The sequence below is a fragment of the Pimephales promelas genome, chromosome 4 (genome assembly GCF_988280905.1).
Source record: "Pimephales promelas chromosome 4, fPimPro1.hap1.1, whole genome shotgun sequence".
Lineage (NCBI taxonomy): Eukaryota > Metazoa > Chordata > Actinopteri > Cypriniformes > Leuciscidae > Pimephales > Pimephales promelas.
Window position 1 is genome coordinate 8,305,838 of NC_142772.1, and position 17,698 is coordinate 8,323,535.

A 17,698-nucleotide genomic window follows, 5' to 3' on the forward strand; every position below is an offset into this window, starting at 1 on the left:
GACGTCATCGGAGCTTAAATTAACCCTTCATTATTCTGTTAAACCCAAATAAGAAAGCGACAGGGACGTGCACAGGAATTTTGAGGGGCAGTTGCTCTGACCTGAAAAAAGGGCACCACCCCCCCCCCCCCTCCCACTCTATACCGCCCAATACAATCCTCCCTCCTTTAAACAAAACAGTCAAAGAACAAGTACGACAATATAGAACAGAATGAGGTTCAAACAAACAATATTTACTGAATAAAGCATTTTTATAGAATGTTAAGATAACAAGTGAATATTAAAGTAAACATAAATAAGAAGAAAATAATAAAGTATAACCCTGAACTTTGGCTTTTGGGATTAATTTTGATTCACTCTACAGCCTGGGTATTTTTCGGAATCAGTTTTATTTTTTTATTTTTTTTATGCATGTTGAAGCAAATCTTGATTTATTGTTATTTACTGAGGGGTTTGCATTCATGTTGACCAGAATGTCCAGCTAATCATCATTTTAAATTCAATATAGCCTATAAATCAATAGTCAATCAATGTCAAACTGCCAATACATTTCTATCTTGCATAATTAGTGCAGTTGTTTAGAGTTTTTAACTACACTGAGACTAGATAATCAGTGTCTTTATAATGTGTACTTTGATTGGGAGTGCCATCATTCACGTATTGTACAGTATTTCTCTGGTCTCCACATTTCTGCTTGAAAAATGCGAGTTTCATTTCGTGCACGCGCATATGAACGCAACACACGCAACGCGGTTATGTTTTCCGAGCTGTAGTAAACAAACACTGTTGTTGCACTTTGTCGTTTATAAAAAACAAAACGTAATAAATAATGGTATTTTACTCTCACTTTTGTCAGGCAAAAAGTGATGCAAGAGATGCACTGCCTCAGCCTGCCCAGATAGGTTAGCAAGACCAAAAACCATCAAACTTTGCTTACATCAAACTAGAGAGGACAGAACACAAGTTTACCTGACTGCTGTTCCCGCAATTCACTCTCATGTTTTTCTTCTTCCTCTTTTCGTGACGAGAAGGATAGTTTCGCTTCATTTTGTCATGGACTTCGTACACATTAATTAGCGCGCGACACGAGATGGAGGCGCGGCCTGAGTAATTTGCGGTGCCTTACACACCGGTCGCGTGCAGTCTATGGTCGCGTGCGGCACTGCAGCCACGTAAACAGTTTGACTTTCCCTTTCAGTGCCCGAATGGAAGTGAATGAGGCTTTGCGATTTTTATATTATTTTTTTGTCTAGGCCTATACGTGAAATTCTACATCCATTGTACGATTTTTTTTTCCTCGGAAGGGCAACCTGAGTCGAGAAGGGCATATGGGCAGTTGCCCGGGCAACCTGAGCAACCCCCTGTGCACGTCCCTGGAAAGCGATATCAGCAACTGAATTATACTCTAAAATATTTAAGTGAAAATCTAGGAATATATGTATCTTGTTATAGATAGTTTGTAAGTCTGTCTATTATTTTTTATCTTTTTTTTTTTGCCATATAATTTCTGTTTACGAACTGTGATGATTGTATATTTGTAATCTGCATTCTAATAAAAAAATAAAATAAAATAAAATAAAATAAACTCAAGTGCTCAATTTAAGAAAAAAAAATTCTGTTAAACCCATTGTCTATGGCAGAGAATTTCAAACTTTTGTCAGCCGAACCACTTTGACCTGAAATATTTGCTTAATTATTTAGTGAATATATATTAAGTTATCAATAATTCAATATTTCAATAATTTAGCAACATTGTCACATGTTCAGGGTTCTCTGTCGGTCAGTGATCACATGACATACATGCAAAGAAATAAAATATTTCATCTTTTTTAGTAGGAATTTTATTTTAATTTATATTATTTTCAAACTATTTATACATTTAAATTTGACCTGTTATCAATTCATTATTATTTTAGTTTCAATAATGTACGAATCCCCTGCAGTTCTCATAGGAGCCCCCAGGATTTTGTCCATCACAGTTTGGGAAATTTTGGTCTATGGTTGTTTGTTTTGGTCTTTATTTTTTATTTTCAAAAATCAAACTTACCAAACTTACCAAAAAAAAAAAAAAAAATTAATTGGGCATGGTCCTGCTTTCTTTCTTTTTGATTTATTTAGTAATGTGTTGTAATGTGCAACATTAATGTGATATGACACATAAAGTACAATAGATCCTTAGTTCCTGTTTTACTCATCCACTCAGATTTATTTAGGCAACAGTAATATGATATGACACATTTAATACTTTATCAAAACAAAGAACAATAGATCCCTAGTTCCTGTTTTACTCATCCACTCAGATTTAGGTATCAAATGTAGGCCTATCTATAAAAAAATAATTTTAATATTACAGTGTTTATTCCAAACATATGTTGCTTATCCTGCACAAATCTTGAGCATAGGTTGCACTGACAATACAAAATACATAAACCCAAGATTGTATGTATCAAAACTACTAGAAATGAGGATGATGCGTTATGGAATGGAAATGAATACTTCTTATTTCCATAGACATAGACAGAAAAAAATGTGACTGCTATTCACTTACTGACTTCTCAACCAGATACTAAAGAGTATTCAGGAATTGTATTTGCATAATGGTTGAATATATGTCACATACAATATATATGGCAATATAACAAAAAGATTTATAATAAAAAAAAATATATAATATATTTATTTATAACTATGTACCAGAGAACTGGCTTTTGTGTTGACCAGGAAAGAAAAAATATATAAATTTTCTACATATAAGTAAAATTTGAGCTAAATAATGATGACACTATTGTCTTTTAAAGCTGTTACAGCAGAATCTCCATAGTTGAGTTTCCATATTTGACTCTGCTTTTCCTGTTTATCAGCTGTTTTAACTCAACCTGTATATAGCGCTCTAGAAATAAAAGTGACTTGTCTTGTCATAAGGCACTGGAAGACCCACAAAAAGCATGTGACTTCAAAATACATTGAAATGTCTCAAAAATATTTACAATAATCAGATGGCTTCTAAACTCATTGGATGATTTGACTGTCAGATTCAGCTGTGGCACAGGAACAATAATCATTTCATTTATAAGTAAAAAAGGACCTTCAATTATCCGTTTAATTTATTTCATTACTTTATTTACAGTTACACGTGAAAATGTCACAACTCACAACTCTTGATCAATGGTGCTCTCTGTCCCTTTGTGTCACCTGGTGGTGATTTTGCAAGTGAGTTTCACATAGGTCTACTTTATAAAAAAATATATTTTGACTCATTTATTTTCGATAAATGTACGTTTTTTTTATTAAGTTCACACCCTAATTAGTTTTGATGACTTTTCAATAATTATAAATTGTTAAAAATAGTGACAGTGAAAGTAATGATGAGTGCATGTTTCCAATTTATGCAGGTAAGGAATAGAAGGAATACACAGATTGGATAAATACAGTAGAAAGACAGAGAGAGAAAAGTCAAGTGAAGGTTTATTATTCTCCATTTTTTCACTAAAGTTAGCTTCACCGGAGCCTTCACCCTTAGCGGTCTTAGATGTAGGGGCGTTTACATTTTAAAGAGACATGAAACAGACTTCAGTCACATTATAAATAATTATTTCACAGAATTTACCGTATTCTAACTGCATGAATTTAATCAGATTTGTCTTTTATCCCTACTAAAATAAAAATATATAAAAATGAAAATTTTTACTTTGTATGGGAGGTCCCTAATGCCTTATGGGCTTCAATTCAAGCACTGCATTTAGGCGCTCTAATAAAACCAACCTGTGACACAAACAATCAAACAATTGAATTTCTCAGTTCATTAAGGTTTACTAAAACAATAAAAATATTGCTCAAGTTGAGGTATGTCAGTTTATTTAAAACCATACATGAGTACAATGTAAAAATTTCACACCATGTACTCATTAAGTTAATACAAAATAACAGTTATGGCTGTCTAATCTTAAAACACGTTCATACAATCACTTTCTTTGAGAATGGACTTCCATAGAGGATGCCTTCCAGGTGGACGAATACTGTCCAAGACCTCCTTCCTTCAGATCACAGCTAAGCAAGACAGACTGCAGAGCCTGAGCATATGCTGCAAAAAAAGACATCACATTTATGCATTTAGTAGACGCTTTTATCCAAAGAGACTTACAAATGAGGAACAAAGCAATTCGTCAATATTCTCAATATTCAATGCCATGTTTATAGTTTATTTAATGTAAAATTAAACTTTTTAAAGTAAGTTTAACGCACTTTACTGGTAACCAAACGGTTCAAGGTCTAAAAGACAGTTTCAGTGCAAACTGCTCAAAGGGGCTTTAAACGATTCCAGACGATGAATAAGGGTCTTATCAAGTGACATGATCGCTCAAAACGTGCGTAGCTGCGTCACACCACCTCCTGAGCTGGTGCAGGATTTGAGCATGCCATACGCCAACGTCCATATTGATAAATCTCAAAGTCACCGTGGTTTTGGGTGTACGCTGGAAATTTGGTGTACGCACTTTTGATAAATGAGGGCCATTGAGTTTTGATTTCTAAGTGATCAAATTAGGTATATTTACACTATAAACAGAAATAAAAGGGGGTGAAAATACATTACTTTCTCAAAACAACAAGTTTTGTTATATATATATATATATATATATATATATATATATATATATATATATATATATATATATATATATATATATATGTGTGTGTGTGTGTGTGTGTTTTTATAAATCACTGGGTGTACGTTTTCTAAATTAAACACAAGAGCTGTTAATTTTGAACAGCGTGCGTCTATTAATGTGTCTAATGCAGATAACTGTGTTTAGCATTTTGCAAAAGGTTTGCTTTACAAATAAAAACTGAGTGTAAAGCAAATAATGTGCTTGCAGTTTTTGTGTGTGAAGATTTGCTGCATAATTGAATGGTTTTACTGAGTGGGCCTCAAGTACCACTTTTAGTGTGTAAGCAATTTTAAAAACTGTAATAGGTACTAAATTGCAACTTCATCATTACAATTTTTTTTACAAATATACTTAAATGCATGACAAATAAGTTTCAATAAAAATGTCATTAAAGTATATAGTTTACTATCAATGCTTGTCATTATATTTGGCAGTACACTTTAACCATATTTCAAAGATGATAAAAACAATTATGAGGTTATGTAGATGTACCTAAAGTGGGTAAAAAAAAACACACACTCATAAGTACATTTAAATGTATTTAAATATAAATTCAAACTATAATACATTATCACTTAATTGTAAATAGCGTATTAAGTGTCTAAATACATTCCATTTAGTTCTATAACTGTAAGTACCCGTTTAAAAAGCATGCCAAATTGTAGTTTCTTTTTCATTCGGGTATTTAAAACTTGTTTTCATCTAGCTATAAAAAAGGCTGTTCCTATGATGAACTAAATCCATGATTAAACTTCACACTGTCTGTAATAATGTAAAAATATCTACAGTTATGACAAGCACCGTCCGTCAAGTCACGGTACTATGAGTAAAACCATTTTCTAACCAGGCACGATGCGTCAAGGTTTCCTTTCCAGCAACACAATCCCAACCAATCAGAACACTCCTGAATTTTATTCTACAGTTATGAGGAAGCAGGATTTTGGACGAATTATGTTTCACTGTGGGCGGGGCTATCCCACACATGATCCTACACAACAACACAGATATAGGAACCAAGCAGCTAACAATTTTTCTTGTCACTTGTTTGTTTAAAGCAAAAACTCAATACACAACACAAATCATTTTCATATAAGGAGCAGCGATAGGGTGACCACCTGCTAATAAGCCCAAGTGGGGACAAGGGGTATGTTTCTGAGGGACAATGTGGGACACTGCTTGGCGCGGCGGTGCCCCCATCCCACGGGCAGACTCTGATAGTGGTTTACCCCTATCTAGAATTGTTACTATTGCCGTACTGTTTGTACATGAATAATTGTTCAAAAAAAAAAAAGCACATACCTTAGCACATACATTAATAATGCCCTATTCCCTAAACATGTGTAATTGCTGATATATGCTCATGAATAGGCCAACCAATGTGTATTTTTTTTTCTAAATAAAATGAATATTTTGAACATTCAATGAATTGACAGATGCACTTCCACTTACGATTTACTTTAGCTATTTAATTTTATTTATTTTTCATTACAATTAATTCACTTTAAATAAATAAAAATATAAAATTATAGGATTAACAGTAATTATAGTTCCTCAACACCACAGGAACAGTTTTTAAAAAAGTTTAAAAAAAAAGTCTAAACTCACAACTCCAGAGGTTCACGGAACGACAAGGTGTGCTGTCATGACAACAATGAAAAGTTGACATCAACCTCAGCAGGTCACGTGGGAGTGGCAACCAGTCTTGGGGAAGTTCTCACTTTCTGAACTAGTTCAAAGTTTAGTTCACACATTTTAAAATGAACTAGTTCAGTTCAAAGTTTGCACAGAAATGTAAGATTTTTCCCATCTTCACCGACCTCGTTATAAAATCCGTTTAAATTATCATATGACGCCTTTGTCGACGGCGGCCGCGGTGCGACACTGGTGGCTTGTGTTGCCAGATTGGGTGTTTTTTTCGCTACATATTAAGCCCTGTTTACGTTGAGTTTTAGCCGGGCTTTCGCCTGGAAGGCTCTATAGAAATCTAGCACCCCATTGAACAAAGTTAAACTGAGAGAGCGTGCGTTCACAGACACCAGAATGAACGAGTTCACACGTTAATCAGGACAGGCAGTAAAACAATACGTTCAGTTCACCCACAATATGAATGAGTTCATGAATGTGAACGAGTTCAGGCACAAGGTTTGGCTGCCTGGGTCTCAAGGATATAGACTGACCGACTTTTTTTTTCTTTTTTTTTTTTTTGAGCAAGCATTGATTATGCGTGACACGGTCTCAATTTGCGGGACGCATGAATTGGGCTTCTAACGCTGTGCGCGCACGCGCTACACGGGACGGGTGGTCACCCTAAGCAGCGAGGTGTTATACACTTAATCTACAATATGAAATGAAACGGATACAGAGTGAGCAGTTTACCTTTTGGATTGTTGTAGAAGACACAGTTGTTGGCGCAAGTGTCAGGACGGCTGTCCCAGAAAGTGTCTCCACAGGAACACAGAGGAGGCAGCTGTACTTTGTCCTTCTTCAGTTTCTCCTTCAGCAGAGCCTGCATTGCCTCAATGTACCTGTCACAGAATCATCACATGCCATGACAGCTCTTTACATGTTATTAAACACCATTCTGATCTTTTAAATGTGAAACAATATATGTTATGGTGCATGGTTATGATGGTTTGGGTCATTAAGGTTTTTAATTTTTTTAAAGCAAGCACTTTTATTCAGCAATGATGCATATAAAAAGTTACAGTAAAGACATTTATAATGTATAAAACAAAAGATTTCTATTTAAAAAAATAAACTATTCATTTGAACTTTCTATTCATCTATTCATCATCAATTTTGGGATATTACATAAAAAAATAAACGCCAGATGGAAATGCTAAGATGCACATCAATACTAAAAATGTGCACAAAAAATGTATGCGCTTAATTGAGTGATGAAGACGTGCATAAACTATGATGGAAACACATTTACAGAATAAATAACAAAACAAACACAAATCATGTGACTCTTCCTGAACATTTACATTTATTCATTTAGCTGACGCTTTTATCCAAAGCGACTTACAATTGCTATACTAGGGGTTAAGTGTCTTGCTCAGGGACACATTGGTGTCTCGCAGTGGATTCGAACCCGGGTCTCTCACGCCAAAAGGTATGTGTCTTATCCACTGCGTCACCACCACCACCCAATTGGCTCACATGAATAAAAGATGTGATTGGATGACTGGACTAAACAACGGACCAGTTATATTGCACAGCATCTCAAATGTTGTTTTAGTTATTCTAAAATGCCTGAACAAATGCCTTTCATCAAAATGATTTGGCATAATGACCATAATCACATGATTGCATGCATTCCCAAACATCAGGCATCCAAACGCAAGATGAATGACAGCATTTATTGTATTTCATCTGCACGATCTGAGTAAGTCATTTATGATGGAGGGAAAAAAAATCAGGTTGCAGCTATTTCCATTTTTATTACAGTTATTTTGAGCCAATTTCCCAGGAAGTGACAATTTTGAAAACATGGGATGGAGACACTGCTTTATATCGCAAATGTTTTATGCGACATTCCAATTTTGCGTATAAGTTAAATTCGCAGCTTTGCATAGAAACATTACGTTGCTTGAGCAGCAAATCAGCATTTAAATGATTTCTGAAGGATCATGTGACACTGAAGACTGGAATAATGGCTGCTAAAAATTCTGATTTGCCAAAAGAGGAATAAATTTCATTTGAAAATATATTAAAAGAGAAAACAGTTATGTTAAATGAATAATATTTCACAATATAAAGTAGTGTTTGATCAAATAAATGAAGCCTTGGTCAACATTTCGTCCCCTTGGAATTATAAGGTTCTATCTGCGTTCTGAACAGTTTTGAGATATTGAGCTTCAAAGTTTTTGCATTCCATATAGGAAAATGTGTATGGGGAACAAGTTTCTTTCAAACATAAAAATAACAGGGACCCTAAATGTACAAAACAAATCACATAATGTAAATAAATTGTCAAAGAATAAGAATATGTAAATAACTCAATTTTGACAAAAATGTCAGATAGAACCTTATAATTCCAAGGGGACGATTTTCAAAAAATCTTATTGACCCCAAACTTTTGATCAGTAGTGTTTTTATGCTAATAATGAACATTTATTGGCAGTATGTACCGTTTGCTTTCTTTGATCCCCTTTGTTCTTTCTCGTCTCTCTACCTTCTCTGCTGCCTCCTCCTCATCAAGCCTCAATCGCTCCAAAATCAAATACTCCCTCTCAGCCATGTCTTTTCTTTCTTCCTCCAGCTGTCGCTGCCTTTCCATCTTCTTCTCTTCAGCTTTCCTGAGTTGTTCTTTTTCATTCTTAATCCTACACACAGCAAAGATTTCTCTGGGTTTATAAAAGAAAGTATAAGAGCGCAACATGAAGTCTTTTGTGTTCTTGGACAACTTAATGAAAAGAAAATGTGTGGTTACTCGCTTCAATAGCGCAATACATGCAGTAAAGCGTAGGGACGGGTTTCTAAAATGATTTTTTTTTTTTTAAATATAAATTCTAATGAAAAATTACATCTAAAAATCATCTTTAAATTAATTGTCCTAAATATTTTCATATGTGCACATACATATACATTTGTTAGAATATATTTACTTCAACCTAAATTCTATATCATCAATAGAAAACTACATTTTGACAATTTATGTGTTTTTTTTTTTTTGGGAATCAAAAGGAAACGGCATAATGGTTACAAGAAAATTTTAAATCACTGCATTTGTAATGAGTAATGGGAGTGACCTTTTAGAATATCAAGTCATGTCTTTTTACATTGGTCTCTGTCCCAAAGACATGGCAACCCTGCTCACAGTCTTAGTTTAAATTCAGTATTATTACTATTTTACATTAACTAATCATTCATGTAAACTATTTCTCATAGCCTGACTACAGGAGAGAAATGTAAGCAATAAGTCTGTCCCAGATTACAATCCAAAATACATTTACGAAAGAACTCATCCCCAAAATTAGCCTGGGAAAACCCAGACAATTTCCGGCAAATTTAGATTTGAGTTACAAACTGAGAATGGTCTGGTTTTAACCAGGCTACCCCAAAATGACTTTGTTATCAGAGACATTTTGCTCTGGTCTCAGTAATATGACAATAGTACCACCGGAATAGTATTTAATCAGTTATTGCATGGAAGCGGCAGCAGGACATCAAGAACTATCCTGTGACAAAGTGACTGTGATTACCAATCATTAAGACAAATGTCTTTCTGAGTATAATCCTATCACAGGACCCCTTTAGTGATCACACCTTTACTAACATCTGTGATGTGGGTACGGAAGGTTATCACTTTATCAATTTAAATTTAAAACGAAACCTTGTTTGCATGGTGCAAGGGAAGACTAGTGTAGAAACAGTATAAAATGTTCGAGCCTGTATAACCCAAGGTGCTTTGTGTACTTTATCACTGCTATGCTGCAGTAAACTTTTTAATAGAGATCTTTAACGTCCTCAATTTTTTCTTACAGAAACCAAAAGAGAAGTGAGCAACCATCACGTGGAAAGGAATGAAAATAGACAACCTTTTTAGTAGCAGTGAATTTATGAAAATGTAGCGCTGTTGTAGAAAAAAGTCTTGTGAACATGTGGTGAGGTTCGACCTTGCAGTTCTCTTAAGATGTTTCCTGTGCCTTTGATGCTCCTTCACTTGCTCTCGCTCAGTATCCATGAAGTGACGTCGATACATGAGGAACTGAGACTGCCTCTGAAACATTACAGTTAGCACTTGTTGAAGACAACATTGTTTTGGGTAAAAACAGACTCCACCTAAATCGAGACTAAACGCTAAATACACTACAGTTAGAGTTGGTATTTGTTTAGTTTTTTTTAAGAAGTATTACTGTTATTCAGCAAGGATGCATTCAATTGATCAAAAGTGGCATTATAAGACATTTATTCAATATTCAATATCATTTATAAAACGCTCATCTTTTGAACTTTCTATTCATTAGAGAATCCTGAAGAAAAAAATATATATATATTATCCGTTTTCACCAAAATATTAGACAGCACATCTGTTTTCAACATTGATAATCATAAGAAACGTTTCTTGAGCAGAAAATAAGCATATTAGAATGATTTCTGAAGGATCATGTGGCTCTAAAGACTGGAGTAATGGCTGATAAACTATATTAACGTAATAAAAAAGTTATTTTAACCATCAAACCGTATTCACTTTATAGCCCTTAATCCTGTAATTGTGGACAAATGTGAGCACAGAGGACTCAGGTGTGATCCTAATTTTTATTTATTATAAATGTTATATCACTGTCTTCGATAAAGTTTTGTCTATCCATTTATGGTGGTTTTTTTTATTTTGGGGGTATTTTTGAATATATTTACTTCAAAAAGTACCATATTTTCTATGTAAATTAATTCTATGTAAATTAATTATTATGTAGTTTTATTTTTTTAACTACATTAAAATATTATTCCAATAAGTTCTTAGAGCTAAAACCTTAAGATGAAGTGATTTTGCTGTCACTTGGTGTCTTATTTTGGCTTATTTTAGAATGCTAAATTACAGTTTTCCCCATTCATTTCTATGGGTGCCCATTTTTGACCCAAATACAAGATTAAGGTGTTTTTTTTTCACCCACTTAACATTGTAAAATTGAGTCAAAAAAATTGTGTGTGTTCAGGAGGCAAACTTAGGAAAAGTAGGCAAGTCTTGTACCGCTCAGATCAAGGGAAGTATTTTTTTAAAAAATAAATCAAAACTATTTTGCCCACATTTGTCCAGAATACAGTTTTAGGGTTAAATTGTAATAATATTTGACAAGTTACAGTTATTTACTGTATTTTAGGACAAAAAAATAAAAAAAAAAATGCAGCCTTGGTCTGCATAATCAACGTAAAAAAAATAAATAAATACTGACACACTTTTGAACTGTAGAATGCATTTGAATTATCTCTATTTTTCAGTGTAATATGCTTACAATCAGACATTCAGTTTCATTGCCATGTTTATGAAAATCTACACTGATTTCCCTAATAAAAAGAGCCAAAAGGGGAGACCTTATTCAAAATAAAGTGTGATTCCTCACCTGCCTCTTTAGCTCCTCCTGATTCTCATGAGGCCAAAGCACTTGGGACGCTCTGTATTCAGTAGTAAAGCCTGTGTGGGAAGCCGTGGGATCTGGACCATAGACCTACAGAGACATCAAAATATATACATGAAATAATAACATATTGTGTTGAAAATGTAATAAAAGGCCATTTGATGTAAGACAGCTTGAACAATACATATTCAGAAAGTACATATTTATTCTAAAGCGTCCACTTAAAAACAGAAAGGGGCAATCTAAGGTATATGTATTAAAAAAAACACCAATCAGTTTTTATATGATGTTTAAGGAAAGGTGAAAATAAAAATTATACTATAATCATGATTAAATATGCAACACACTGGTAGCTGATTCAAAAGATTCAAGATGCAAAAGTGTTTTGTCTAAAACATAAAGCACTTATATATTCTCATGTATTAAAACACATTTATACAATGTGAGGAGAATACTATGTGTGATATTACAAAGACCCGAAAACAAAATAATTTGGTTTTATACTGTCATTGATTAAAGTCAATTACTTTTTCTCCACAAACCTGTGTTTTGTTTGTGTAAAATGATCACAATGATAGTTAAAAGCTAAATTAAATAATAATATTATCAAATCTGGAGAATATGAATGTTAAAAAAAAATGTTAAATGTATTTTATTCGTATCTTACGTTGACTTTGACAGCCCTCTAAGAATAAAATACTTTAGAGAGAAGAAAAATACTTGATATTGTAGCAGAACAGAAACTCAGAATTTTACTATATATATTTCATTTGTAATATACATATTTTTTACAGTATAAATTGGGAATTTATACATGAATACATCAATACCTCATCATACTTGGCATCTGTAGCATCTAAAATCTGTGATATAGAAAACACTAAAGACGTGTGTGTAAAATAAAAATTAAAAATAAACTTTTGACCATTTAACACTTATTTAATCAACATAGTGCACAAACAACACAGGATATAATGTGGTTTTCAAGGACACCTTGTTTACTCTCCATGTCTTTCTAAGATCCTATGCCACAAACCTAACAAACTTACACAAAAAAAAAAATAGTTTTTCCCTCAGAAGCACTTACTTCAACGTGGCAGCACAGACATTTGTCAGGAAAGCCTTGCTTTTCAGCGGACTGATAAGCAGGACTTTTTACGTATTAACGTAGGTGTGCCATCTGGGACTAAATTTAAGGCCAAACAAGATCTTCTCACCCTATCGTTCTGAAAAGTTACAGCCTTGCTTCTGTGGTGATGCAAATGAAGAGGTTGATCATGTTGCCCCAACAGCATCTCATCTTCCGAGTCAACATCCTGCTCGTTTTCCTCTCCTCCATCATTCGAACCTTCAGTATAATCCTTCTGATCACTCAAAGTATGTGATTCGGGTTTCTGCATATAACAAATGTGAAGATATTAATACAACAACACTGAACGTTCAGGTCTCAGAAATGACCCTGAATGCATCATGCATGACTCACATTTCTAGCTGGGGATATTTTCCATCTCCCACCAGGTAGCTGTGATAGTTCATCTCCATCTTGCACTATTTGACGAGCAGCAAGTCTGTGTCTCACCTGCTTCCTGACTTTACTGACCTGGAAATAGTCCCATTATACATTAACATCTAGATTCTGACAAAAGCATACAAGCAAAATGATCCAGATAGTTCCTGGATGGACTTATTTTGATGATCATGGAACAACATTACAAAAAATTTAGTCCTCACCCTATCCCTAGCCCTAATCCTTAAGTTCTTCCTAAAATCTGAAGGAAATTATAGGGACTTAACCCTGGTTGTAATCCTAAACTTGTCCCTCAAATCTGATTGGTTAATTGGAACGTTGCTCCAGGATCAACAAAGGTGTTCCACTTGGTGAAATCAGATTCTGCCTGTAAATACCCGTACATGATGTGTGTGCTGACTGGAAGAAATGGCCTCTGTCCCCTGAGCACTGACCAAGCGAGAGCTGGGACTGCAGATAACTCGCTCCCCATGTGTCCAGGAAGGGAATACATTGGTTTGAGGTGTAAGGCGATGGCTGGTTTGTTGCAATACTTTGTCCTCACATTCAACCTGAAAAAAAAGAAGAAGAAAAGTTCACACAAATGACTATTTGAGCATTTCTTAGAATAAGGTGTCATGATTTTCCACACAGTTATTCAGATAAGCTTATGGTTGTTGGTGACAATAAAATACAAAAGGCAATTTTCACAAACATTTGATGCGTTTAAAACTAGCTACTTTTTATACCATGTTTACAACTGTTAGAAATGTTGTTGTCAGTAAGTTGTTTTATAATATTGTTAACTAAGTAAAATTATTAGAAATTGTTTTTTGATAAAGAAAAGTAAAGCTGAAATAGAATATTAAAATTAGATGCAAAACTGGTTGTCTTGGCAACTTACCAAAGTTGAAGTACTAAATTTAGTGTAAAGTATAAATTAAAGCTAAATAAAAAAATATTTTCAATAAAATGACAAAGGCGCAACAAAATTACAACATCAACTAAAATGAAAACTGAAAATGTACTAATACATAATATAATTTAGTGTATATTAATAGTAAAATGATACTTTTATTCCGTAAAGATGCATTAAATTGAACAAAAAATATGTTTTAATTAAATCAATTTGATCAAATCATCAACAAGCATCAAAACAGTATATTATAATGATTTATGAAGGATCATGTGACACTGAAGACTGAAGTAATGATCCTGTTGAAAATTCAGCTTTGCTGGCACAGGAATAAGTTACATTTTAAAACAGAAAACTTTTGAAGAATAGCAAAAATATTTCACTATTAATGTTTTTACTATGTTTAATCGAATAAATGCAGCTTAAGTAAGCATAAGAGACCTCTGAACCAAACGTTTAAACAAAAGTGTTAAGTTTATGCTATAGTTTAACATGGTTCTATTTCCAAAGAGCACAGGATTTGTGTCTTTATTGCTTATTACTCAGGTGAAAAAAGTGCCTTTGTTGCTCAGTAACAGACATTTCTTACTGTCTCATATGATTTCAGTAGCTGCTGTTGCTTGCGCAGATGGACCTGCTGTGAAACACGTTTACGAACTGCATCCTGAAACCGGCGCAGACTCTCCTCTTTCTCTCGTCGGGTCTCCTCCAGAAGCTCTTCCGTAAGCAAAGCCCGGACCTGCCCCACACACAGGGTGAGATTTAAATGACATGACTGTCTGGCTATAGTAAAAGACACTTTCTACAAATAAGGTACAAAATAGGGCCCTAAAGTATTTTCTTTTCTTTTCTTTAACCCCAAGAGGCAATTTGATGATCTCATGATTTCATGATCCCATTTATTTGGTGTTTGCAAGTTTTGCAACCCTTTTATGCAAATTTGGGATGCATCTAAAAACAGCTTAAAATAATAAATAATATATTATTTGATTAAAAATCACATTATAAATGAATTAAATAATTAAAAATAAATTCACATTAATAATAAAAATGAACAAAATGTATAAATAAGTACATGTATAATTGCCTAAGTAACAGTAATTATATATATATATATATATATATATATATATATATATATATAAGTTTATAATTTTACATTTTAATATTACTTTTAGTTACTTTGTTGTGGTTTTGGCATTTAAATTTTTTTTATAATAAATAACAGTTATTTGGTTTTTTTTTAAATATATATATATATATATATATATATATATATACACATGCATATATATTGATCCTTTGATGTCGGCTCTTCCTATCATTGTGAAGCAGAATTCATCAAACGTTGGATTGTTCACCCACTAATAGGGAACGTGAGCTGGGTTTAGACCGTCGTGAGACAGGTCAGTTTTACCCTTCTTTACCCTTCATATATATGGTTTGGGCGGGCGTCTAAAAAAAAAGTCTATAGTTGTATTAAAGGAGTAGTTCACTTTTTTTTTTAAAAACAACTTTTGCTGATAATTTACTCACCCCCATATCATCCAAGATATCCATGAATTTCTTCCTTCATTCGAAAAGAAATTAAGGTTTTTGATGAAAACATTCCAGGATTTTCTCCATTTAATAGACTTCATTGGGAACCAAACGGTTCAAAGTCCAAATGAGAGTTTCAGTGCAGCTTCAAAGGGCTTTAAACGACACCAGACGATGAATAGGGGTCTTATCTAGGACCCTTTGAGTCATGACTCGAAAAAAGATTTGTTCATTTTGATGAACGACTTTGAACAGGAGAGTCACAAACGCTCATCACAGAACAGAGCAAGGCGACCATTTGAGCTTATAAAACTTAAACTTTTTTTTTTTAAATGAGCGATCGTTTCACTTGATAAGACCCTTATTCATCGTCTGGAATCGTTTAAAGCCCTTCGAAGCTGCGCTGAAACTCTCATTTGGACCTTGAACCGTTTGGTTCCCATTGAAGTCCATTATATGGAGAAATTCCTGGAATGCTTTCATCCAAAACCTTAATTTCTTTTCGACTGAAGAAAGAAAGACATGGACATCTTGGATGACATGAGGGTGCATAAATTATCAGCAAAAGTTTTTTTTTTTTTAAAGTGAACAACTCCTTTAATTTTTGTTTCGGTTTTAGTTATTTAAGTACTTAAATGAAAATTCGAAATGCTGTCTTTGGCAATCAGCTGAAAAAGTTTTTTTTTTTTTAAATATTTTATTTTATTGAAATTTTAGTTATATAATATAATAATATTATTATTATATAATAACCCTGGTAATGTGGAAAGTAACAGGGGTTTGTAGATGCAACTCAGTGGCAGCTAGTTTGGGCCTAGATTTTGGTTTGTAATTAGTTAACAGTAACTGTTATTAATTTTCCAAATAAATTAAAGGAAGAAAAATGTGGGAGTGTTTCTTGACGCGTTTTACAGGCCAGTAGAATGTGGGACAGACTATAATAAGCGCGACAGACACACACATGTACTGTCCGTCAATGAAGTCCGTTTCTAACTAATAAACTATATCGGAGTATCGGAGTAAATTCTTACCGCGGGATGTTCCTGACACTCATCTCCACTCTCCACCCAAACACCCACTGGCGCCACAGCCGGGTTCCTCTCGGCCAACACTCTCACACCTTTGGCCTTTCTTCTGATTCCATTCGTTATCCTTTTATTTTCTTTTAATACATTCTTTTGCGTTATCGAAGAGCAAATCCTTTCTTTAGCTGTTCTTGCTTGATTCATTTTCGCATAATTTTTTTCTGGTAACGTACTAGATATGAATGAGTATAACTAGCATGTAATGGCTTCTGAAGTCACTGATGTTCTGACCTTATTAGCAAGCACAACATTGATCCTTCGTGCTTCTTTAAAGGACAGCGATATAATGTTGTTACCGTCCTCATGCAAATATCGTTAGTATTTATTTTATACTCCTGTAACTGACAGAATTAAAGCTCCGTTGTCAATGACGCTAACAGAATCACAACAGCTTAAGACACGCCCATTTATGATGCTATTGGCCACAGTTTTGTAAAGGTATGATTTTATTTGTCAAAAGTAACGCCTATCAAAAGCTGTAGCGATTTGGTCACGCCCGATGTGTTCTTAAATGTACGTTCGATGGGAAACAGACTACCAGCTCGTATCAGTTCCACGCAGTTATACTACCTTTTCTCTAGATCTAACCGAATTAGCGGAAACTAAAATTAAATATAGTAGGTTTTACACCGAATTTCATAGCATTGATTTTTTTTCTAAATAAATATAATGTAGGCTATATTGTGTACGAATTTAAAACAGAGTGTATGTAAATATGCAATTATTATGTACTGTATGTATGTAGGCTATGTATATGGGCAATGTATGCTGTATGTATGTATCTATGTAGGCTATGTATGTAGACTATTTATGTATGAAGGCTATATATATGCATGTATTATGTATGTAGGCCTATGTGTGTTTATTTATTTACAACCTCACTGCACAGATGTAACGTTTTA

The 17,698-nt window shown here is 33.8% G+C and overlaps 1 protein-coding gene across 4 annotated transcripts; it reads right to left on the minus strand.

The window, feature by feature from the left end:
* Positions 1 to 3,833: 3,833 nt before the first annotated feature.
* Positions 3,834 to 17,201, minus strand: ccdc15 (coiled-coil domain containing 15). Of its 4 annotated transcripts, none has more exons than XM_089129906.1 (10): positions 16,743 to 17,201; positions 14,807 to 14,911; positions 13,655 to 13,828; positions 13,233 to 13,349; positions 12,967 to 13,143; positions 11,735 to 11,839; positions 10,289 to 10,392; positions 8,801 to 8,995; positions 7,044 to 7,192; positions 3,834 to 4,081 (listed from the first exon to the last, which is right to left on the minus strand). In XM_089129906.1, the coding sequence occupies exons 1-10, from the start codon at positions 16,938 to 16,940 to the stop codon at positions 3,963 to 3,965; spliced, it is 1,443 nt and encodes a 480-aa protein (XP_088986032.1). In that variant the 5' UTR covers positions 16,941 to 17,201; the 3' UTR covers positions 3,834 to 3,962. The 4 variants fall into 4 exon arrangements, with proteins under 4 accessions (XP_088986032.1, XP_088986030.1, XP_088986031.1 ...); XM_089129904.1 differs by having other exon boundaries at positions 14,762 to 14,911; positions 16,743 to 17,199; XM_089129905.1 differs by having other exon boundaries at positions 13,661 to 13,828; positions 14,762 to 14,911; positions 16,743 to 17,198.
* Between the last annotated feature and the right edge of the window lie 497 nt (positions 17,202 to 17,698).